At 54.2% G+C, this 25,414-nt stretch overlaps 1 protein-coding gene across 1 annotated transcript; it reads left to right on the plus strand.

The window, feature by feature from the left end:
- The first annotated feature begins 985 nt into the window (after positions 1–985).
- On the plus strand, positions 986–25,414 carry ADORA1 (adenosine A1 receptor). The gene is made up of 3 exons (XM_059867810.1): positions 986–1,286; positions 1,712–2,085; positions 24,446–25,414. Exons 2-3 carry the CDS (start codon positions 1,745–1,747, stop codon positions 25,080–25,082), a joined length of 978 nt encoding a protein of 325 aa, XP_059723793.1. The 5' UTR covers positions 986–1,286; positions 1,712–1,744; the 3' UTR covers positions 25,083–25,414.

Below are 25,414 nucleotides of genomic sequence, written 5' to 3' on the forward strand. Positions count from 1 at the left end.
GCAGGCGCCCCAGGGGACAGCAGCTGATGGAAAATCAGCCCTGGACTGGAATGGTGCCACAGCTGATCCCACCCTTGCTGTGGGGTGGGCAGACTCTGATGAAGAGAGGGATGAGGGGCAGCCGCAAGGGGCAGATTCAAGGGCTGGGACATCTCTCACGAGGCAGAACAGAGCAGGGGACAACTCCAGTCCCGAGTCTCACTAGAGGAGGGAGAAAGGACTGGGAGAGGTGCAGATGGGGGTCGGGAGAGTCTCCTTGTCCCACGTCTGAGGTCATGTTCCTTGCAGCATTTGGATAAACCAGCCGCAGTCCTGGGAAATGATTTATGTAAGATGAACCTTGCAGGTGCCTGGGGCACATCCGGAGGTCTCTGGAGGGATGGGGGGGGTTCAACTCCATCAGTGAGATTGAGCCCCCAGACTCATTTTCTCCGTACTGCCTGGCCCGGAGAGGGGTATTGGGGGGTGACCATATTCCAGCACCAGTTCGGGGCCACCATTCCTCCACACGCCTTGTGCGGACAGACCCCTTCCCTTGCCCCGGGGACACAGCCCCGCCCCAGCCCATGGGTGCAGTTCTGGGATGAAGGGCTCTTTCGGGGTCTTACCCCCGCCCACCCCAGCAGTGATTTTGGGTGAGGCAGTGCCAGCCAGAGCCCAGGGGAGCACCAGAGTTCCTTGGGGCCGTTCGGGTCTCACTTGGGGTCCCGACGGCGTCCTGGGGCACAGTCCCAAACAGCGCTGCCCGTGCCGGGGACGGGCCGGGTCCTCGCCCACCCCAGCTCAGGCTCTGCCTCCGCGCTCCCCTCCCCGTCCCGGTCCTCTGCTCACACCCGACCTCAAAAACCGGTTTTAGCGTTAAATCCGGAGCCCGACTGGTGGCCGCAGCGTTGGGGCTGGGACTGGCTCGTCTGCTCCCCCCGCTGCCGCCTCTCCCCGCTCCGCCCGGTCCCGCCGCCTCCGCCCGGCCCCCGCGCACCCCCTCCCGCGGTCCTTCCCGGTGCCGGCGAGCCCCGAATCGGGTCAGTCGCTCTTTAAAGGCTGGAAGGCGGCACCATGTGATGCTTCGGCTCCGGCGGGGAGGGGGCAGCGCCTGCGGGAGCCGAGCGGCGTCGGGCACCGGGGACCGAGCGCAGCCCCAGCGGCCGCGGCCAGCCCGGTCCCCGGCGGCCGCAGGGTCCCCCCGGTCGCCCCCGGCATGAGCCCCGCCTTGCCCTGCGGGGGGACAGCCCTGGCCCTCTGGGGGTGAGAGCTCCCCAAAACAAGCTCTGGATTTGCAGGACAAGGTGAGAGGGGTCGGCTGCTGGGACTCGAGACTTCGGCGGCTGCAGGAGGCAGTGCGGAGCAGGGCGGGGATCTAGCGAGGGGACAGAGGGAGCCCCCAAAAGCTCCGACACAGAGCCCCGGGGCGGCCCAAGGGGCGGGGGTCTCTGCCGCTCTCCCGGGACTGACCGGCGGCTCCCTCTCCCTCTTCAACGCCGGGAGCCGTCGCGCTGCGGGATGGAGGTGGGTGCGGGATGGAGATGGGTGCGGGATCAGCTCGGGGTTGGGGGGGGGGGGGGGGGAGGGTGGTAAGAGGATCGGGGGGGCCCGGAGCCCCGGGGGACGGCAGAGACGGGAGGGGGTTTTCCCACCCCCTCGCAAAGGCTCCATCCCGCTCGCAGCTCCGGCAGGGATGCCACTCTCTCACCGCCTCCCTGTGCGTTTGCAGGTGACCCACGGGAGCGGGGCGGACCGGAGAGTCATGGCACACCCCATCTCAGCCTTCCAGGCTGCCTACATCTCCATCGAAGTGCTCATCGCTTTGGTGTCCGTGCCGGGCAATATCCTGGTCATCTGGGCTGTGAAGATGAACCAGGCACTGCGGGATGCCACCTTCTGCTTCATCGTCTCGCTGGCGGTGGCCGACGTGGCCGTGGGGGCTCTGGTCATCCCCCTGGCCATCATCATCAACATCGGACCCCAGACGGAGTTTTACACCTGCCTCATGGTGGCCTGTCCCGTCCTCATCCTCACGGAGAGCTCCATCCTGGCGCTTCTGGCCATCGCCGTGGATCGGTACCTGCGGGTGAAAATCCCTGTCAGGTAGGAAAAGGCGTCAGAACCAGCTCTGCTGTGGAGGTTAAAAGGGAGTGAGGAAACCCCAAATTCTTGGAGAAACACTGGGAGAAAGGACTTTCTTCCACGCTGCTATCCCAGACACATCTGGCTGCAGCAGCAGCCAGGGCAGGCTGGGCAGGGGGCTGTGGGGGTGGGTGTCCTGGAGCCTCCAGCAGATTCTTTTGGGGGCTCAGGGGGTGCTGGGTGTGCAGGCAGAGATCACATTGTGGCAGCTAGCTGGCAGTGAGGAACAGCCACGGGATTCCCATGGCCAGGACAAACTGTGTCCCCATACATGGGACAGCCCCAGCCGGGGGCTCCGGGAGGAAAGCGGATGACAGCTTTGCCTTTCACCCCAGCTTTTCCCTTGCTGTGGGGAGCACGGTGGTGCCTTGCTGTGGGATACAGCTTTGACAGTTTGAGGGACCAGAGGTGACAGCCTGGCATGTTTCATGGAGCAGCCTCACCCAGGAGAGACCCCTGCTATGGGGTACCCCACAAATTAGTCCTTTCCCTGTTTTGCCCCTTCACTATCTGTTGCCATTCCAAGCCCAGAGCAAGTGCCTTGTGGCGTAAGGGAGGGGGACACTTTATCTGAGCACTTTATTCAAACTCTGCCGCTCCAGAAGATAGTTAACCCTTTATGCCCTACTCCCTTCCCATGCTGAGGCCATGCTGGTTTGGGGAAGCATTTCTGGGGTGCCACGGTGGGACTGGGGGCTGTGAGTGGGGCTAGAAGGGGACAAGACACCTGAGCTCAGTGCCCCTGAGCAGAGCCAGGCTCAGTCCCTTGCTGTGAGCCCCCCTCGCTCTGTGGGGATGCCTTTGCCAGCCTCATCTGCCCTGCAAGGCTCTGGATGTAGGACCATTGCTGAAAAACAGCCCAACCCAGCTGAGCATTGGTGTCACCCCATTACCCCTTAGCAGCTGAGGCAGTTCACTGGAGGGGTCCCAGACACTCCATCAGCATAAACACCCCAGAAAGGCACCCCTTGTGTTGGTGCTGCCCAGACCCCAGCAGGTGTAGGACCCTTCCTGGAGCAAGAATTGCCTTCCCATACAGGAAGACAGGGACAGGAGGCACCCCAGGTGTAGGGGATCACCTGACTGCTCTAGAGTGCTCCGTGTTCCCAGATCCATGGGATCAGGCCAGAGATGTGCTCCTTTGGACTTCACAGCCACCACCAGCAGAGGTGGGGAGGAGAAGGAGTGTAAGACAGAGTAGGGGGCCCAGGATAAATCCACAATCCCTGCCCACTCCCTCCCTGCCACACATGATTTTCACAGACTGTTCCTGACTTCCTCCCTAGGTGTGATTTTCCCAGTCACTGTCTCCCAGCCCGCCGGTGTCACCAGAGTGATTCCCACCCTGTCACTGCTCTTGGAGCTTTTTTGGGCTTTGCACATCTCCTGCATGTGGGGAAGGCTCTGGTGTGGGAGTTCTGTAGCTCTACAGGAGCAGCACAGCCTGTCAGGCATTTTCCTAACAAACCAGTCCATTTTTAACTCCTTGTCTGCCTCTGAGTGTCAGATGGGCCTTTCAGGGGAGATTCCTGCCCTGATCCCAGGAGCTTTCCTAGGAGCAATATTAATATTAATATTATGCTGTACACAGTTTGGGTGGGTTTTCTTATGAAATTTCCACCCTGAATTTTGTGATCCCATTGTGTGCCCAAGCACTCAGCAGCAAGAGATTTTCCTCTGTCTTTCTAGAGCCTATTTTAATATTGAAAAGCTTTGTAACCTCAACAACTTAATAGATGCACTCAAGTATCTCAGAGATCTTTCCCAAACCTAAAGATCCTACAACTTCATGAATTCCTGGCAGTTGGTACATGTGGAGATTTTAGGAGATGTAATTCCCTGTATATAGCACACAGGACAGGAAACACCACTAAGGAATATTTTCTAAATCTGAAATACCTCAAGTTTCTTCCAGTCTGTTGGAGGATGCTAAGGATGACAGTGACAGTTTTGCAGCGCTCTTGTGGTGTCATTCCTGACTGTGACACTGAACCCAGCAACAGCAAAGCGAGAGCCCAGAGCACCTGGCAGGACTCAAGGCTCTGGTGAAACACGTGTGGCCACTGTGCTGGGAGAGCTCTAGGAGCGCTCCAAGCATCCCTGGAGGGCCATAGGCAATGATGGCAGCCAGACCCGAGCAGAGATTTGCAGGCAGGGGGGAGGCACGTGGAGGATATCTGCCTCAGGCTCATCCCTAGGGTATTCAGGACACTGAGCAAGGACAGCCCCTCCAGCCCAGACATGGACAGTGTGCTCACTGGAGCCCATTCCTGTGCCAACAGGATTCCTCAGACAAGCCTGGCACAGGGTGGATCCTCACCAGTGTAACCTGCATGAGGCTGAGGGGATCTTGGGGGCATCCCCAACATTCCAGCCCTGCCCCCCGCCCACAGGCAGCCCTGGTGCTGCCAAGGCTCAGGGAGAGAGAAATGCATTTCACAGAACCACAGAACCCCTAAAAGGTTTGTGTGTGAAGGGATCTTACCCTGCCATGGGCTGGGACACCTTCCACTAGCCCAGGTTGCTCCAAGCCCCTTGCAGCCTGGCTTTGGGCTCTTTCAGGGATGGGGCAGTCACAGCTTCTCTGGGCAACCTGTGCCTTCCTCACAGGAAAGAATGGCAGGGAATGGGGAACATGGTGCATGACAGCCTGGTTCCAACTCTAGGCTCCCCATGGACACCCTGGCCCTTGGGCTGTGAGTTTGGGAATTTGGTGTCCCCAGGAGTGGATTTCTTCTGGAAGAAATGGTGCCCTTAGACATTTGGGGTGTCTCTGCATGGCAGTGGAAGATGCCAAAGCAGCATCCAATGCTGCATTGCTCCAGTGGCCACTTCCCATGGACACAGAATCACAGAGGGATGTGGGCCACCCCTGCAAGGTGAAGGCAGATTTTATCAGATGGAGAGGGGTCTTGCTTGGATTTGAGTTGGCACCTCTTGTTCTTCCTTCTTCACCCAGCATGGTCAAGGGACTGGGATATCCCACCAAACTCTCTCCATTTGCTCCAGCCCCTGGGTATGATCCCTCCTGGCTGCTGGGCCCTGAGTGATGCTGCCTCCCCCTTGAGGGGCCTTGCCTTGACTTTGGAGGGATGCAGGAGCATCACTTGGGCTGAGCAGGCTAGAGCAGAGGGTCCCCCACTTCCCAGCCTCCACAGAAACAGCTGGAAACCACCTAAAATAGATTTGCTGGTGGAAAACTCCCCCTCCTCTCTCACATCCTTCCTCCCTGCCTGGCAGCCAGGCAGGACCCCCAGCCTGTGATCCCCCCGTCTGGGCACAGCGGGGTCCCTCAGCCCAGCCCAAACTTCCCTCTCACAGCTGTGCTTGGGGAAATGAAAGGAGTTCAAAGGGAGGGTTAACAGCCAGCTGGGGGTGTCTGGCAGGAACCAGCCCCTCGGCATCCCGGGAGAGGAAGGATGCTGGAGGAGACGGTGCTGCAGGGATGTTTGGGGAGGATGGTGCTGAAAGGATGTTTGGGGGGATGCAGCTCCTTTAGCACCAGCCTCTGCTGCCTCGGGGACCCTGTCTCTGCTCTGTGTTTTGGGCCTTTTGGAAAGGGCCATAGCAAAAGGAGCTGCTGTCCTTGGGATGTGCTAAACCACCCTTTGGCTGGGGATGCTGAATATGTGGATGCAGCCCAAGCCTATCTTGGAATGTCCCTGGGGGTCCTCACCTTGTGACCTCACCCCAAACACTTTGAAACATGCCAGGAAGGGAAAACCCGCAGGAATCTGATGTTTGCAGGAGCCCTCGTGTTGGAGTCTCTCTGTCAGACAGCCAGGACTTCCCCCTTTGTGCCTGGGCCTCAGCACTGGGATCTCCTCCTAGCCCTGCCCTTCCCAGCCTGCAGCATCCCAAGGAGCATCCCGCCAGGGAGAGCTGCCTTTGGTGTTGCTGAAGGTACAGAATGCACACCTGTGAGGCTGCAGAGCCATGGAAGTTTGATCAGAATGGTTGGAGCTCTCTAGGAGATGGGGGGCAGGAGGCTGGAGCACGGCAGGGGTAGAGCCCAGGGTAAAAGCAGTGTCAGGGGCTGGCTCTGTGGACAGCACTGGCATGGTCTGGTGGTTCAAGAGTGCCTGTCTGGAATGAGATAAAACAGCTCAGGGATGGTAGGAACATCCCTCAGCCCTGGAGTGCAGCAGCGCTTGCAAGGCAGGAAGTGAGGGGGGTGTGCAGGGGACCTGTGAGCTCCTGGATGGACATGGAGGGGGAAGCTTCCCCCTGGACTCCCTGTTTTCCAGGCTCCTGCCTGAGCTCAGGCTCTTCCTGGGATTGTAGTGCTCTTTCCCCTTGTCTCCAGTCCTGCCAAGGACCACAGGCATGGGGCCAGCTAGGACTAGGTCATGGTAAGCCTGGGAAGTCTTTTTGCCCTCAGCCAGCTGGGTGCTGGAGCAGGACATATCTGAGTGGCTTTTCCCCATTGCAGGGTGCCCAGAGCAGCTGTGGCTGCCCCATCCCTGGAAGTGTCCAAGGCCAGGTTGGACAGGGCATGGAGCAACCTGGGATAGTGAAAGGTGTCCCTGCCCATGAGTGGAACGAGACGGGCTTTAAGGTCTCTTCCAACCAAACCATTCCATGATTCCTCCACCAAGGGTTCATGGAGGAGAGTGATGGGCATCCACTGCCACGGGGTGGGGGATGAGAAAAACATTGGGATGGTTAGGTAAAAATTCCCAGCTCCCAAAACATCAAAGGGCCCATGGGACATCTTTCCAGCACTCTCAATGCTTAATGCCAGGAAACCTTCCTGTCCAGCCAGGCCAGTGAACAAGCCAAACCGCAGCTCTTCTAAGGCCTGTTTTACATTCAGAGAAATTTCAGAAGCATCCAGGTGACTCAGAGCTCTCACCCTGGAACTCATCTATTTTCATTCACCCTCCACTAGTCAGTGAAAAGATGCCATCCATCCATACAGACCCAGCCCCTGAGAAAGCACATTTCATTTCCAAGGAGAATACTTCCATTTTCCCTAACCTGGAGGAATTTTGGGGACTGGTAAGTCTTTGCAGCCACCTCTTTTGTTTCTTCCCTTGCTGCCCTCCTCCAGGTATATTTTTAGCAAGTGGGAGTGATCTGTAGAGACCTTCATTCTATGGAGCAGGCAGCTCTGAACCAAGGATGGAGATTAAAATGCAGGAATTACAGTCCAGGGAGGTTTCTGCAGACTTGAGGCTGTTTCCAAGCCACAGTTTCCAGCACACTGCACCATCTCAGCATGTGGGTGCTACATCAGAGCCAGCATTTCCCACCGAGCTCTACTCCAGCCAGATTTGGCTGCAGGGACGAGCTGTGCCAGTGCAGCACCAGGAGATCAATTCCAGTATCACCAAAATCCCAGAGCCCTTGAGATGGGCAGGGATTTACCAGCAGGTTATGTTGGTTTGAGATCCTGGTAAAGACCTGTAAATACCCAGGTGAGCTGGTGTTCAGCCCTACTCTCTGATCCACAGAATAATTTTCAGACATGAACAGGCTAAGTCAGGGATCAAAGCCATGAGGGCTCTTTCCTCAGTGAGGAGATGCCTGGATTAGGCTCACTGGGAGCTCACACAGCTGCTGCAGCAGTGCCACGAGATCTTGGCTGGCAGATGCAAAATCAGGTCACTCCCAAAAGCTCCAGACACTGCTGTGAATCTGCAGGGAGGCAAGTGGGGCTGTCTAAAGCATTCCCAGCTCCTGGAACACCAGGAAAAATCCTGGGGCTTGGGGGTGTCAACTGGGGATGCAGTGAGGGACTGAGTTTGGGATGCTCCATGCCCAGTAGAGCAGAGGGAAGGGGAGGAGACCCCTGAATCCTGTGTGGGGATGCTCAGAGCCTGATATTCGGAGTCATTCACAAATTCTCTGAATAAAAGGGCAAGACAAAGTAAATGGCCTCAAGAGACCCTGTGTGGGCTCCCTGAGCAGCAGGACCCCGTCCCCTTTTGGTCCTTGTGTGTCCCAGGAGGGCGAGGTGTGGTCCCTGTGCCAGGTAATTGCTCTGACCCCAATAGCAGTGTCACATCTGTCCCTTCACAGAGCTCACGTCTGCCAGGGCTGTGCTGCAGGGCCATGAATGAAAACCTATTCCTTCCTGCTGCTGCACCCCAAACCCCTGCTCTGGCAATGTTTTTATTGGGTTTTTTAACCTATTTCTATTGATTTTCAGGGTAAGGAATTGACCCTTGCAATATCTCACCAGTAAATCTGAGGGCATGTTCCCAGCAAGGGCACATCTGCAGAAGGGGAAACTGAGGCACTGAGCTGCACCATGGCTAGCTCAGGGTGATCTCATGGGTGAGCGATAGAGGCTGGGAACAGGGAATGTGTGGAAGCTGAGATTTCTGGGACAACATGGTCTGTCTGTCTGTTCCTGCAGTGGAGTCCTGCCATGGATGTGCCCAGGGCTCTGGAGCCAGGCTCCTCCCGGGTCCAGTCCCAGCCCTGCTGATCACTGCAGGAGTAACCCCATGAAATTAAATTGTTTCTCTTTCACAGCCCAGGGAGCACCACAGCTTGGGTTTGTGGTATTAAAATAGACTGAATGTGTCTTCAATGGGCCAGGTTGGCTCAACTGTAGGACAGAACAAGGAGCAATGGGTTCAAACTGAAAAACCAGAAATTTAGTTTTAATACTGGGAAGGATTAAAGTTCCCTGTCAGGGTGGTGAGGCCCTGGCACAGGTTGCCCAGAGAAGCAACCTGGGGGAAGAAATCTCTCCTCCCCATGTGTCTGCCCCATGCCTGGAAGTGTCCATGGCCAGGTTGGACAGGGCTTGGAGCAACCTGGGCTAGTGAAAAGTGTCCCTGCCATGGCAAGGGGTGGGACTGGATGAGCTTTAAGGTCTCTTCCCACCCAAACCACTCTGGGATTCTGTGGCTCCCGACGAACTCATCCTACACGGAGCAGACACCAGACCAGGTGGGGATGTGTGGATAGAACCCAGCAAGGCTCTGGTACCTCCATGGCCATGGTTCAGGTGTGGTACCATCAATCCAAAAGGATCTACTCTGCCAAGCTGGTGAGACACAGCCAGACTGTGTTCCCTCATCCCATGGCAGCAGAGAGAGTCCATGAGCAGAAAGTGAGGACCACCCACAACCAGGACCACCCAGGCATGGTGGGACAAAGAGCAGGTCCCTCACTGGAGCTGAGAGATGCTCCTGTGTCTAGGGCACAGGCCTGTGGATGAGCTGCAGGGCCCCAGAACTGCCTGGGAACACCCAGACATGCTGTCACACTTCCAGGAGATGGATGACATCTGACATTTCCCTTTCCTGGAGCGGCTGGGCTATGTCCCAGGGCACTGGGCTGGTGGAGGTGACAGTGATGTCCCTCAGGGCTGCATGTCTGAGGGCCCTGTGCAGCTGCTGGCAGAGAGACAAGGCACACACCCCAGGAAGGAGGCTCTGCCAAAGCAAAAGCTGCTGATTCAGCTGCCCTGGCCTTGCAGGCTGGGTGTGGGGGTGAGTCAGGCCCAGCTCCCCATGCTCTGTGCTGAGCTGGCTCAGGGCATGCAGAAGCCCTTTGATGGGGTCCCAGATCTTCCCCCACCCCCGAGATGTAGGAATGTGGGAATGTGACTCCATCCAGGGGAGGTGCCATTATCACCTGACCTTTACTAAGCCAGTCCCACCTCTGGTCTCACCTTCGCTCCACGTCAGCCAGAGCAGGTGACAGAGCAGGAATAAGTGACTCACAGGGGGTGCAGAGAAGCTCAGACACCATTCTTGGATGCAGGCTGGTGGTGCAGAGGGGCTCAGGTGCTCCTCTTGACCTGGAGCCTTTCCCACTGGGCATCTCTCGGGTCTGGGCTGGTGTCCGGGCCCTTGCCCAGCCCTTGGCACAGGCATGTGGCCTCTGTCGTGCTCTTGTTGGACATCTCCCATGTGGCCACCAACAGCCAAAGCGCCCTCAGCTGCTCTTGCACTCCTAGGTCAATCACACCAGGGTTTTTTAGTCTATTTGTGGTGTCAGAATAGCTTAACTGTGTCATTAAAGGGCCAGATTTGCTCTGTTGACCAGGAAGGGGATTTTGGCTATGAGCTCAGGTGGGAGACATCTGGGACAAAGCCCACCAGCCTCCACTTCCAAACTCGGATCTGGAGGGACCCCTGTGAGGCCAGACCCGATGAAATCTCCTGTCTGGCAAACCTCAGAGCAGCTTGTACCCAACACCAGCCACTGTTGGCCGTGGGGATCTGCTCTGAGGGTACCTGTCTGGGTGGCCTGGGACATGCAGGTCCATGGATCTCCAAGTCAGAACAGGCAGGGCTGGACAAAGGATCAGGGATGGGGACAATGGAGCTGCTGTATCCCAATGACTGTGCTTGAAATCAGCCTGACAGCAGGGAATGGCTCATCCAAGGGGTCACAGTGCTGCACTGGCAGGTCTGTGTCCTGGGGTGGAGGCAGGGGGGAGAGAAAGGTAATAGCAACACAAAGAAGGATGGAAAAAAAGAGGAAAATGTGTGGGAGGTACCACAGTGAAAGAACCTGGGAGGTGAGTTTCATTGTGACACACACCAGAGTCATTTCAGACTGGACAGGAACTGATGGGCTGGAAGAAAATCTCTGTCTGGAAGAATAGGGAAAAACCCTGAAGGATCTTGCCCACAGGGGTGTGAGGAAAGCCCAGACACAGCTCGGGGAGGGTTGTGGTCTCTGCAGACAGCAGGACATGGAGCATGGAGGGGACCACAGGAGCAAGAGATTTCTGGGAGGGATGGGGACAGCTTGAGAGGCTCAACCCCTTGGGGACAACAGTAGTGTCTCAGCCTGGGGAAATGACAGCCAGCACAGCTGAGCTGATAGGAACAGCATTAGATTATCCTGGAGATCAGTGAATGATTTTTCATGGTGATCCTGCCAAAGCAGCAGGGATGGACACAGCAGCAGAGCCCAGCTCTGGGGCTGCCAGTGGGCTGGGAGGAGTGTCCCAAGGGGCTGGTCCTTTTGGGACACCTCTCACCCAAGGTGATCTGAACTGTCAAGGCCATGGAATGGGAAAGGTGCTGTCCCAGAGGCTGCCTGGGCTCTAGCAGGGAGTTCGTGTTCTGGAAGTGCAGCCACCCAGCTGCTGGGGCTGGCTCCTGCATGGGCTGCTCAGTGGCAAGAAAGAACAATTGATGCTCTCTCAGTCAGCCACAAAAAGCCCACAGAGGCAGCAGGCTGGCTTGCAGAATAGCAATGAGCTGAGCACCCTGGCCACTCCCCCAGCACCTCTGGCCCTGCATGGAGATGCTGTTCCCACGGGTGGCTGGATGGGTAGGGCAGGGGGAAGGGGAGACATCACTGGTTATGCCACCAGCGAGAGAGGATGAAATAACCCTGAAAGACTGAGATCCTCCTCCTAACAGAGTCCTGTGAGCTGAGGGCTGGTGGGCAATGGGGACAAATAGAGGAGGAAGGGCTGCATTTGGTGATATAGGGAGGAGCAGAGCAGGATCAGACACTGGAAAGATTTGGAGCATCTGGGTTTGCCCTTCTCTGTACTGTGGGACCCAACACCTCCCCTGTGCACCCTCACCGTCTCTCTCACTGCATTTCCCATTGTTCCCTCATCCCTTCCTTGCTTGGGCTTTGCCCTGAGAACTGAGCAGGCGACTATGATCAGCAGCTGTCCTAGTCTTGGGTGGTTTAGTTGGGTTTTTGTCCGGTACCAAAGCCTCTGATCACAAAAAAGAGCTGGAGGAGGACAAGAGATTTCTTCCCCAGCCTCTTTCCTGTGTGTCCCTTGCCAGCCTCCCTCTGTGCTGTCCCTGGCACTGGCCCTGGTCCTTTTGCACACAGATCCCAGGTACCAGCCCAGCAGAACTGGTACACAGGATGTACACATAAGTGACATCCCCCTGTCCCACCCCCTGCCTGGGGTGGCAATATCACCTCTCCATCATTCCTCTAAGGAAGGCACAGAAGGCTGGGACATTGCTACCACAACAGTTTGTCCACCTTCTCCAGGCCATTTCTCTCCCTGCAACCAGAGATGGGGATGTTTTTCTTTGGCCTCCTTCAAAGAAGGGAAGTGCCAGCCCCTGGCACAAGGCATGTCTTCTCATTCAGATTGGTCCATCTTGGCAGATCATAGCTCCCCTCTGCGACTCAGTCTCCCCATCTGTTCACAGAGGGAGTGATGCTCTCTCTGACAGCAGTGAGGGGCCGATGCTGAGAAATGCTGTCTCAGACATGCCAGAATTAGCACAGTCCTACAGATTAAATTATTCCTCCTTTTTTTCTGCTCTGGTTATAACACTCAGTGCCTTTACCCATGGAATACACAAATAAAACACTCATTTCTCTCAGTGTGAAGGCTCCATTCTCCACTGAGTGCTCCTGACTGGGAGAGCCAAGGACTCAACCTGGGTCCAGATGGACCCGGCAAAGCCTGAGCAGAACCAGCATGGGTGCAGCTCAGTTGGGTCTAATCTCAGGGAGCTCATTCCCCACATTCAACACTGCTGGGACACAGGTTTTTTATGGGCTCAATGAGGTTTGTCTGCTCTAAGGAGCTGAAAGTGCTCCAATAGCAGAAAACCTGGAATCCCAGAATCCAGGAGATGCTGCAGTCAAATTTTCTTGGGTTGAGGATGGAGCAGTCACTGTCACCCCTTTTCTCCAGGGGATCATGAGATCCTAGAATGGTTTGGATTGGAAGGGTCCTTAAAGATCATTCCACCCTCTGTGTGACCCATACATGAGGGGGTCTTGTGGGGATCCTCCACATTCCAGCCCTGCTCCCCACCCACAGCCCGCCCTGGCTCTGCTGAGGCTCAGGGAGAGGGAAATGCATTTCCTAGAGTGCCAGAACCCCAGACAGGTTTGGGTAGGAAGGGACCTCAAAGCTCACCCAGTCCTACCCCTGCCATGACACCTTCCACTATCCCAGGTTGCTCTAAGCCCTGTCCAACCTCTGTCTTGGACACTTCCAGGCATGGGGCAGCCACAGCTTCTCTGGGCAACCTGTGCCAGGGCCTCACCACCTTCACAGGGAAAAATTCTTTCCCAGTATCCCATCTATCCCTGCCCTCTGGCAGTGGGAAGCCATTCCCCCTTGTCCTGTCCCTCCATCCCTTGTCCCAAATCCCTCTTCAGTCCTCTTAGGGCCCCTTCAGGCACTAGAAGGTGGTCTAAGTTCTCCCCAGACCTTTTTCCTCTCCAGGTGAGCACCCCCAGCCCTCCCGGTCTGGCTCCAGAGCAGAGGAGCTCCAGCCCTTGGGATGATCCATGACCTCCATCCTGCCTGGTCCATGTGTCCCCCATCTTCATGAGCCAGCCAGGCTGCCTTGGCAGCCTCTGGCTGTGTCTGCCCATTGTTCCTTGCTGGAATTAAGACCAGAGTAATTAGGAACATGCACAGGCTGTAATTTAGGCCCAGCTGAGGCATTTCCCTGCAATACCTGATCTTGGGTCTCAGATCTCTCCACCATCCTGATGGAAATACTGAGCTGCTTCCTCCCAGGGAACAAGGCCACTCAGTTTTCTTCCAAGTGAATAAATAATCTTTTAATTTAAATGAGAAAACAGAGTGCAAATAAACTTCAAGTTTGCTTTGCATTTGCACTTTTTATTTGTTTTACTGTTTTCTCAGAGGTGAGGGAACATTTAATTGTGGTGCTAACTGGAGCCTTCACTTCCAAATTGGTATTTCATTTGACTGACTGAGATATGGATTCACTGTTCAGATTCATTCCAAGATAAACAACTCAATGGCTTTACACTCATGTCCTCTGATCATTACCTCTTCCATCTTTATGGTGTGTGAAGGGTGTAATTACACACGTTTTACTTAAACTTTGTGGGGAGTTGTGTTTGGACAGAAGTTGGAAGCCAACTGTAGCCCAAATTGGTACCTCCAAAATTATTTCCACCAGTTGAAACTACATATAACCAACTCATTAAAAAAACCTTAAATGAATCCAGCTGCTTTTGCATTGAAATTGATCTTTTAATCAGGGGAAATATGCATTGGACAGAAGGTGCTGGACTGGTTGTTTTGGGTTACTGTGTCCTCTGAGGTTTAGAAACAGTAGATCTCATCAGCCCTGCTAATTCTCCTCTAGGCATTGGGTGGAGAAAACAACCTCCCTCGTTTTGGGAACCTCCAGCCAATTTTTCAGCCTTGAACATCCTAATCTTTGAACTGGGTTAAGTGAAAGAAAGGAAATGTTCCCTTTGCAGTGACAAATTGTGCTATGGGGATCGCGATCCAATAACAAGTTGCAGCCTAAGGAAATGAGGAGTTTAGTTGTCAACTGCAAAATCGGGAGTCAGGTTAGCAAGAGAAGTGTAAAACTCAAGAAATTAAAAGGCAGCCAATACCAATCTCATGTTCCAAATGTAATTTAGGATATCTCTTTTTTTCTGATGAGTCCTTCTGCACTGGAGAGATTAAAACTCACCTCAGCCCTGCTCTGAGGCTTTCTTGGTGCTTTTCTTAATCGAGATTCTATCTCCAGTTTCCTGCCTCCTATTTATCAGGGGAACAGATCTCAATGTCCTGTTGAATGCAAATACAACGACAACAGCAGCTCTCAGGACCCGCCTCATTTCACTTCTCCTTGGGTCCCTGATCTGCTCCTAACTTTTAAAGGCTTTTGATGCTTTCCAGACCCTTCTGGCTGGGGCCCTCCCCTGGAGACCCAGCTGCCCTTTGCATGGCAGTGGTGGTGACAGGCAGGGAAGGGTGGTGGCACCAGGCACTTCCTCAGCTGGCACCTTCCTCCCAGCCCAGCCGTTTTCCCTCTGCAGCTCAGTGTTTTGTGGGATGGACTCTGAGGCACAGAGGCTTAGGGAGCCCAGTCATATCAGGTACTTTTTATCTGCTGTCCCAATTCCATTTCTCAGAGCTGTATTTGTCGCATCTAGCATTTAAAGTGGGTTTTAGAGCTACTTTCTTTCTTATGTCCTCCCCTCTTCCCCCTCCCTTCTAAATTTTGATGGCTGACTTTCAGAGGCCTCTTTTCAAAGAGGTTCTTTTGCATAAAGAACCAAAGCATGCAATGCATAGAAAAACCAAGTGCAATACAAGAAACTATTAAAAACCCACTGCTTTTATCCAGCCAAGCCCTGCATTTGCACTGAAGATTGGCAAAAACTGCCTTTTATCCCTTCTCCTTTGTACTCAGGGAATGCCTCACCCTCACTTATCCAATCACACAGATATTCTGCTGAATTGGGTCTGGACAATCAGCTCCTGGCTAATTGCTATGGCAGGGGCCGGGCTGTTGTGTGGCACCCCTGGAGGTACCAAATGCAAAGGGAGATGGCCCAGCACAGCAAGGGAAGATGACCTGAGACTCCTGGCCAAGCAGGTTGATATCCTACCACAGCACTGGGTGAGAAACAGCTCCAGTCCTGTCATAGAATCATGGGACGGTTAGGTGGGAAGGGGCCCAAAAGCTCATCCTGCTCCATCCCCTGCCATGGGCAGGGATACCTTCCCTAGACCAGGTTGCTCCAAGCCCTGGCCAGCCTGGCCAGAGAGATGCACATGGGTGGCTGCACCTGAAATTGTCTTCTGCTGGAGGTGGGGTGGCTCCTACATCACAGGGGGCTCATCCCTGTGATGCAGTTGTGTGGGAGCCACCCTCCAAGGTGATGCTCACAAAATGAATCCCTATTTTTACAGTACTGTTTAGACACTAAAAATGTCCAGGAAGTATATTGCACAAGGGCAGGACCAGACACAAGCCCATGGTGCTCATCACACTCTCCTGCAGCTTTCACAACCTCATCCCCATCTCTTGGGGACCAAGCTGTCCTTCTCTGTGTGTCCTTGTTCCCAAATTCCTGGGTCTATAAAAGAATCTCAGCTACTACTTCTTCTTTTTTTTTTTTTTTTTTGAGCACCATTTCTCACACTTTGCTTTGCTCAAAATGTTGTTGCCTGAAAGCAGCAGCCAAAAGACAAGAACATCACATTTTTTCAGAGAACATCACCAGTTCTGAGATTCTGCAGGTCGTTTCATGATTTTGCAGCCATTGCCAATAGCATTAAATCACTTCCCTCCTACCTCCCTCAGGGTCCTGGAGGAAGAAGCCAGAGCTTCAGGAAAATTCAGGGGTCCTGACCTGGAGGGTCCTGACCACACATGGTAGAGCTGGGAGGGAGCCCCAGAACTGCCTGGGTGCAAAAGTTGTGGGACTTGTGCCCCACTGTCCAGGGCCATTGGGTGCACCCTCACACTGTCACATGGCAGCAGGAGGGTGACATGTCCAGAGCAGGGCCACCCACTCAGCACCCTTGGAAGGACTTGGTGCTGCCCATGGCACCAGGGGTCTCACAGCCCCTGTTTTGGGCATGAAGGGTCTGCCTGGGGTTGGAGGGTAGGGCTCACTCATAGACACAAACTAAATTGTCGTTTCCCTCAGGCATTGGATGGCCTGGGCATCCCAGCTCCCTGCTTAACCTCCACAAACACATTTGGGATGAGGGGCTGAGCACGGGGTGAGTGGTCCTTGCTGAGAATCTGCTTGTGCAGTGATAGAGACCATCAGGATGCAGCCTCAGGCTGAAAACCAAGCTCAGTTTGGAAACAAGGTTAGTTCTCTGAGCAGAAAGGATTGATATTGGCTGCTGGGGTGAGGGATGATGCTGGAGAATGCAGGAGAATCCTCTCTGAGCAGAGTGGGTGACTGGCACTCCTTCACCTTCCTTGGACAGCAGCCACACCTCCTCCACACCAGGGCAGAACCTGAAGGAAGGATCCTTCAGTGTGAGCTCTCCTTGCTTTCCATCCTCCCTCCCAGAGATGTCCAGCCCTCCTGTGCTCCCCCTTCCCCTGCAGCACCTGGACACAGTGGGAGCCACTGGGATACCCCAGGGGATCTGTGGGTGCTGCTCCGGGGTGGAATGCTGTGGTTACTCACCCCGCACCTCTGAGCTAAGGACAGCTGGGCAAGGGATCCTGAAGCAGTTCTGCAGTTACTGGAAGACTGAGGTTTGTTCCCAAGGCTGTGACTCAGTGCCAGAGCTGGGGCAGTGCAGTGGCACAGACATCCAGGAGAGGCTGGATCCAGCTCCAGCGGGAGCAGTCGCAGGAGGGGCGTGGGGAGCCCAGCCAGCCTGGCGGGATCTTGTGGCTGCTCCCAGGGACCAGAGGTGTAAGAGGATAAATCTCCTTGGCTCTGCAGGAAAAGATGTGATCCTATCACTAGAACCTGAAATATTGCAGGTTTAGCTCAGAACCAGCTGAGCACTGTGGGGTGTGTGGGGATATGGGGGAGCAGGGAAACCTCCTGAGGCTCTGGGTGATGCCCACATGGGAGGTGCCAAGCTCAGAGTGGGCTGATCTCGGGGTGTGCTGTGCTTTGAAGTTTGGTCCTACTGAGACTGTGGCATCAGGGGAGTGGCAGAGTTGGAGGGAAGTGGCTCTGTGTTGATATAGGTACTGCTGGAGCTGGGGGGTCACCTTTTCCCACACCCCTAACCACCATTTGGATGGGCGTCCCCGATGGACTCTCATTTTGGTACTGCCAGTCTGGGCTGAAGATAACCTGGCATGGCCAGGCTGCCCCATGGAGGCATCATTCCCACTTCCAACCATCTCAGCACATTAAGGTCTTTTCTACCTTATCCCCTCAGCTTCTTGTGGGGATGTTTGTGTCCCTGGGGCTGCTTTTGGATGTGCCCACATCCCTCTGCAGTCCTCAAGGATTCCAGGATGCCTCCAAGGTCCTGAGAGCTGTGTCAGGGCAGGCTGAGCCCACATCAAGGCTGAACCACACCAAGGCAGCAGCATTTCCCCAGTCTCTGTTTGGAACCCAATACATCTACAAATGTTCCAGGTCTCTCCACAACCTTCTCTGACAAAGCTCAAAGCACGAAATCCCCTTTTTGTGTTGTTCTCTTGCCATTTGCTGGAACTGTGACCAGCTCCAGCTTCTCCCACCACTGAATGAAGCCCTCACCAAAGCCCTGGGGGCTCCATGTTTTGATGTGTGGGGAACAATCAATTTTGGCAGCATGAATTTGTTCTCCTCAGCCTCATAATCACCCTCACCCACATCCATTAGTGAATTACTGGCTATTAGAGGCGATTGCAAACATCCAGAGGTCTTGCCAGATGCTTTACCCGGCTGGAATAGTTTGTGCTTTGCAGGCACTTGTTGCAGAATGATTCCTACGCAGAATCACCTTTTTGGGATGGTAAAACCAAACCCTGAACACGGATGGACCAGGATGGTCAGCAGTGGGATGCACACATCCACCCTTTCCCAGGCTTTTGGGGTTTCTCCTTGTGGCTTTGAGGGGGGTGTTTGCATCAAGAAGCCTCCTGGTGTGGAACCATCTCCTCATGCTGCAGTGGAGGAGACCCAAAGAGTTTTGGGAGCAGAGATCCTCAAAGAAGACACTTCTCATGCCCAGGTGCTCTCTGGGGAGGCAGGAGTGGCGGCAGCTCCAGGTCACCACGTGTGGGCTGAGCTCCCAGTTTAGGAAGGTGCCAGCTGCTCCCAGAGCTGGGCCAAGCAGAAAAGACACCATACAGTGAGAAAATCCTTCCCTGTCTCTCAGTGGGGTGGTCCTATCTGGGCTTGGGTGCCCTGCAGGACCGAGTAACAGCTAAGAGTGCTCCAGTGACAGCCACGACCTCTGGAATCACAGCTCAGAGCGCACAGGGACAGAGGTGTGGGTGGGAGGACCCAGCAACCGTGGGGAACATCCATCCCTGGATTCTTTCTCACCTTTGGACCTCATATGCCCTCCTCTCCTTGCAGCACATGGCCCAGGGAGCACCAGGCACCCATGGCCCCTGGGCTGTCCCAGTGGCAGCTCCAGACTGGGGCAGCTGGTGGTAATGGGAGCAGGGCAGCCCTGACCTGGGCTCAGTGGTTGCTAGAGAGGTTCCAGGTGTAGGTTTGGGATGCAGACACACCCATGTGAGTGGTGGGTAAAAGGTGCCTGTTGCCATTGCTGCCTCTCCTCCCTTGGGAACTCTTCAAAAGTGACACCTGTTAGAAAGGGATCATTGTCCTCATCCAACTGTCCCTCACCCTGAGCAGACAGACACGGGTGAGGTACCAGGGAGAGATTTTCCTTCTCAGCTTCTTTTAAAGCAGGTCCTCAAGGCAGAGTCTGAGGCCAAGATTCCATGTCCTGACCACCTGGCCATGCCCTCCCACCATGTTTCCCACTCCCTCTTGTCCCAGGATCTGCTGGCACTTCTCAGGTTTCTTCCACAGCTCAAATCTCTTGCAGACCAACCAGCCAGAGGTGCTGGGAAGAGACACACACAGGGTGCTCCAGGTCCCTTTGGAGCCCTGGGAAGTGGCTCTGTGGCAGGACGAAGGTGTCAGGCTGGAAATGCTGTGCTGATGGAGACTGCTGGGCTACTGTGGTGCAGGACCTGGGCTCCAGCACCAACAAACACCAGTGTCCTTGCTGCATGTGCTCTTCTGGCTTGCCTGAAAGACCAGACCATTTTTTTATGCCTTTACTTGCCACCTGGGTTTTGACAAGCAATCAGTCTGGGATTTGGGGATCAGGACAGTCCCCCGTGTATCCTAAGGAGGTGTTGATAGGACCAGTCTCTCCATTCCAAGCATTTGTGGGAACAAGCTATAATGTCCATCCAAATACCAGCTTTGACTGATATTGGTTGACTTTTATCCCTCCCAAGGCCACCTCTCACGTGTTGAGACACCCACCTGTGGCCACACACCCACATTTGCTACCATTCTGTGATTCCATAAGGAAGGAACCAACCTTTCACTTCCAGGATCATGGTGACAAAGGCTCTACGAGCAGAGTTCCTTCTGCAACACTTCCCACTTTGTGTGAGTACCCAGGGACCCCCTTGTCCCAGCCCTGAGCTGTGGCTGACCTCGCCCTTGCAGAACCCAGACACCACTTTGCATTTCTCAGGCTCTTATTTTGCAGCAATGCTCCGAAAATGCAAAAGCAAAGCTTTGAACATCAACAACCTGAGTTTTCCCACCCAGCAGCCTCCAAAACACTGAAAGATCTGAAGGGACGATACAGCCAGGAGAAAGGAGCGGGAATCCAAGTCCTCTGAGATCAAAGCACTTTTGTCTAGAGACTTTCAATTAGATCAGGACATGGTCTGGCTGCTTTTTCTTACTGTGTTCATCGTGCAGATGAGCTTCATGTCAGCTTGGCCTCCTTTCTGCCTGCAACGTTGGCTCCAGATTCTTTTCATTAGTAATGGTCTGTCTTCATTAGTGAATTAATTCCCCAGGAATTGCGCTGCAATAAACTCTCAAGAGCAAAGACCAGCAAAGCAATATCTTGCCACTGGCTGGACAACAGCAAGTGTTTTGTGGACAGAAAATCTAATCACAGAATTGCTAAAAACCTTCACATTTAATTCAAACCAGGCCTAGAGCTGTTGAAGCTTTTTCAAACAAAACAAGAGATATTTGGTGAGTGTTGGGTTTGGCTTGACTTCTGGGTTGGGGTCTTGGAAATGAGCCCTCATCTCTCTCTTGGGGACAGACCGCAAGGCAAAGGTGAAATCCATGAAAGCAATGAATGTTCTGTTCTCCAGGTTAACACTCTGTTCTCCAGGTGCTTTCAGACACGCCCTAATATCTGAAATGGTCACAGGGCCTTTGCCCACCCAGGGGCACCTCCAGAGCAGGGCCTGGGCTGACCTGGGCTCCCTGGGCTGCAGCAGAGAGGGTTGCAGAGGTCTGGACACATCAAGATGTGGCAGAAGAAGTTGAATTTAGTCTGGGAATGAGGAGCAAAGGGAAAGGAGGGTGGATGGTGTCTTCAGAATGATGGCCAGGGGGCCATTACAAAGGTCTGGAGGGACAGGACAAGGGGGAATGGCTTCCCGCTGCTGGAAGACAGGGTTAGATGGGATATTGGGAAGGAATTGTTCCCTCTGAGGGTGGTGAGGCCCTGACACAAGTTGCCCGGAGAAGCTGTGGCTGCTCCATGGCTGGAAGTGTCCAAGACCAGGCTGGATGGGGCTTGGAGCAACCTGGGCTAGTGGAAGGTGTCCCTGCCCATGGCAGGGGTGGAAGGAGCTGGGATTTAAATCCCTTCCCTACCAAACCATTCTAGGATCCTATGATCTTCATGCGAAAAAGGGTCTCAGTGTCTGCTCCATCCTCAGCCTCTCCTGGAGACAGCATCTTGCCCTGAAGAGCTGCTCCCTGTCTCCCTGTCAGCTCTGTGCAGCCCCTGGGGACAATTTGTAGGCTTCTGCCTCCACCCATCACCTATTCCCTTTTCCTAGGGAGCAAACAGCTCTATCAATAATTGCCTTTTTGCCTCTTGGCATTATCTTCCAAACCCTCAAAGGCAATTTTGTTCCACAACACAGTTCCTGCCCATCACATCTCGTGATTAGTCTGGATGGTCATTGGTCATTTCTTCTAGACTTTGCATCCAGGAGGGTCAATGCCCATCCCTGCGGGGAAGGGATTGTGCAAAAACCACCACTCAGGGAGAGCAAGGGGAACATCTACCAATTATAGTCAGGCTCAAACCCCCAGGAGGAAAAGGAAACAAACCCAAAGTGGATGAGGATGGGAGTGATGATTACCATGGATGTTTTAGTCACAGCTGTTAATAAAAATAACAGCAGTAATAAAATTGCAATGATGCTGCTAATTGCTCTGGTGCTGATGAGAATAATAAGATTATTTATTAACTATGAGCCATTATCAGCATTTTCTAGTGCTTCTCCCTCCCATACCATCCCAAACTCCAGTCCTATCATATTAATGCAAAATGAGACAAATGAGAAAATATTTTCTTTATGGCATAACCAAGAATAATGCTGGGAACAGCAAGATCTATCCCTGTCCCTCTGCTAACTGTCCTTCCACCATGTGGCAGGGGTTGAGAATTAGGTTGGATCTTGCATTTCCACCCTTTACAGAATCACAGAATCAATTAGGTTGGAAAAGGCCTCTGAGACCATCAATTCCAACCTTGTCATTCAGCCCAGAGCACTGAGGGCCACATCCAGGAATTCCTTGGACATCTCCAAGGAAAATAAAGTGTAAAAGGAATTGAAGTTGGACTTGTGGCGTTTGGACCAGCTGAGCCCCATGAGAGCTCCATGAGAGCTCCAGTGGATGGATGGGCCTGTTGAGCTGGAGGAAGGAGGAACCTGGAGCAATTTTATAGCTTTTGTCATTCCCCATGTGCAGCTGATGGAGACAGTGGACACGGGTCCCTGGAAGCACATTTCCTGCAGCTGCCTCTGCCCTTGGTTTGTTGCTTGAAGAAGAAAATGTGGCTGTTTTCTATGGGTTTTTGGTTCACCCATTGTCTGTGACCATGTCACACACAGGCTGGAGGAGGATGTCCTGGTTTCCCCCGGCTATTCTGCAGGTGCACCTTTAAACCTTGTGGGGCAAAGTGAAGGCAGGAGCAGGGAGAGCCAGGTCCTGCTCCCAAAAAATGTCAGACCAGTCACTGCAGCAAGGGGATCTGGACTATGGCAGAGAGATGGATCTGCAGGCAGGAGGGGTGGATATGGACCATGGAGAGAGAGGGGTGTGCAGTGAGGAAAGATGGACCCTGTGTCTGGGTGGTGACTGCAAGCCCTGGGATCATGTCTGGGGACTGTGGTGACACTGCTGCTGCTCAGCAGTTTTGTCTGTTGGGCAATGGCTCCCACACAACTCTGCAGGTTAGGGAGCACCCAGAGTGGGCTCATGTCCAGTAGAAGACCCCAGAAACCCCCAGTAGTGAGAAATGGGGCACAGCTTACAGGGGTTGCAAAGAGGGAAGGAGCTGGGGCAGGGGGGTGGTGCTGCTATTTCTGGTGTCACTACTCAAGCTGTTCAAGCCTGGGGAGGAGGCAGTGGGGTTTCAGAGCTGGAGAGCACATCAGCCCCCCAAAGGACCTGCAGCCAGGCATGGGGTGCAGGGGTCAGCACACAGCCCACGGGAGTCTCTGGCATCCCTCTGCCACCCCCTGCTTCCTTGGACCCTCCTCGCCATTCCCTTCACTTGACCCCCAGTGCTGGTTCTTTCCCACCGCCCCTTGCCCTCCCTGTGCCCCAGTTCTCCCTGCCCTGAGCCTTTCTCAGGGTCTCCTGCCCACTCTCCTCCCCACAAGGAATAAATCACCCTCCAAAGCCAGCCTTGGCTGTCAGCGGAAACAGCTGCCCACACTATCACCTCTTTCCCACAGGACCTGGCTGCCACAAGGATGTTGTGAAGCTTTTCCCAGAGCACAGGAGGTTCATTCAGGAAAGCTGTCAGGGGCCAATGGCTCTGGACCCTCTAGACTCACAGGGACTGATGTCCTCTCCTCCAGCCTGTGCCACTCCAAGCACTCACCTTGATGCCTTGCCCATGAGAGGGGTCTTGAGAAAGGAGAGTGGGTTTGGATCCTTGGCTGTACAAAAAAGGCCCAAAATGATCAATCTCCATCACATGTAAAGGCTGCATACCTGCAGTAGGGAGTCCTGAGCAGCAGGATTGGGAAACAAGGTTTGCCAGCCACCTCCACATGGTCCCCATGGTTGGGTTAACACCAGCAGCACTGAGAGACCCAGCAAACAGCCAGGAAAACATTTTTTATTCAATCCCCTTTGGTGGAAAGCAATAACTCTTGGGCTGAGAATCTTCTCAGCCTCCAAAGAAAAGCTTTTTGGAGAGCCAGGGGGAAAATCAATCCAGCAGACTGCACTTCCCGCTTGCAGAGCTCTGGAGAGATGAGCCCAGCCCTGGTGGCTCCCCAGGGGCATCAGGGAGGAAGCAGAGTCTAGCCAGAGTACAGCTTTCCTCCTCCTCCTCCTCCTCCTCCTCCTCCTACCCCTGGCATCAGCCCATCAAGAAAGAGGGTTTCATCAGTCCAAGCACATTAGGAGAGGAACAGGCTGTGCCCAAAGCTTCCCCAGGGGTCCATTAGCACCCGCAGATCTTTCCTCCACCCCAGCACATCCCAGGGGATGCTTTTGCTGGTGATTTCCTCCCCAGGCACAGGGCAATTGTCTGGGACCATGAGCTGGTGGGGTTGGTGCGTGGCGGGAGGAGAGGGCAACCTCATGCTCTGGGTGCAGGTGCTTGGATGGGAGCATATGGACTCCCTCCAATCATGAGGGTTGTACACTCAGACCCACTCCAGGTGCTAATGCATTCCCTGGCTTGGCATTATGCCCGGAGCTCATGGATCATGTCTGGGGTCTCTGCCATCCCAGGACAAAGGCAGGGAAACCAGTCTGTGAACACAATTTTCAGAACAGGCCGTTAGCCACTTCCAGGGAAGGGAAGGAGGAACATCCTCCTACCTCAGCACGGGCACTACCACCCCACTGCTGCCACTCCACCTGGAGCTACACAACCCCCAAGCAGAGCATCCCACCCATGTCTAACTTCTTCCGGTGGCTGTTGTCTCTCCCACAGGTATAAGAGCATGGTTACACCACGGCGGGCAGCCGTGGCCATCGCCTGCTGTTGGATAGTCTCTTTTCTGGTGGGACTTACCCCCATGTTTGGGTGGAACAACCTCAACAAGATGCGAAGGACTCAGGAGCTGAACAGCAGCCACACGGAGTTTGTCATCACGTGCCAGTTTGAGACAGTCATCAGCATGGAGTACATGGTGTACTTCAACTTCTTCGTCTGGGTCCTGCCTCCCCTGCTGCTGATGCTGCTCATCTACCTGGAGGTCTTCAACCTCATCCGCAAGCAGCTCAACAAGAAGGTGTCTTCCAGCTCCAATGACCCCCAGAAGTACTACGGCAAGGAGCTGAAGATCGCCAAGTCCTTGGCACTGGTTCTTTTCCTGTTTGCACTCAGCTGGCTGCCTCTGCATGTCCTCAACTGCATCACCCTGTTCTGCCCGTCCTGCCAGACCCCGCACATCCTCACCTACATTGCCATCTTCCTCACCCATGGCAACTCGGCCATGAACCCCATTGTCTACGCCTTCCGCATCAAGAAGTTCCGTACAGCCTTCCTGCAGATCTGGAACCAGTACTTCTGCTGCAAAACCAACAAAAATGCCACCAGCACCACCACAGCTGAGACAGGCAACTAGGAACTGGGAGAGGGCAGGGAGGGGCATCTGTGCCCAGCCAGTCCCCCCCGGACACTGTTCCTGCTGTCTCAGGAAGGGGTAGCAAGGACCCAATGGGTTCTGAGTTCAGCAGCCCCCTGCAGTCCCCACAGCCACCCCAGGGGGTTATTTATTCACAAGCATTGTACTGTTTGGATATTGTAGCCTGCACTGTTCCTTTCTGGTTTAGGATTTTTTTCTCCCTGATTGTTTTTGTTTTTCATTTTTTAAGCATTGCCAAGTATTTAAGGAGAAATTGTACAGACAAATGCGCAGTTTATCTTCATGCAAATAAAGTCCAGTGATCCAAACCA

Source organism: Haemorhous mexicanus, chromosome 25 (genome assembly GCF_027477595.1).
Source record: "Haemorhous mexicanus isolate bHaeMex1 chromosome 25, bHaeMex1.pri, whole genome shotgun sequence".
Taxonomy (NCBI): Eukaryota; Metazoa; Chordata; class Aves; order Passeriformes; family Fringillidae; genus Haemorhous; species Haemorhous mexicanus.

Excerpts from the sequence above, each read along its gene's own strand:
- ADORA1 (XM_059867810.1), top strand. The coding sequence starts at position 1,745 with ATGGCACACCCCATCTCAGCCTTCCAGGCTGCCTACATCTCCATCGAA. Across the intron at positions 2,086-24,445 it reads CGGGTGAAAATCCCTGTCAG|GTATAAGAGCATGGTTACAC; the intron begins GTAGGAAAAGGC and ends TCTCTCCCACAG.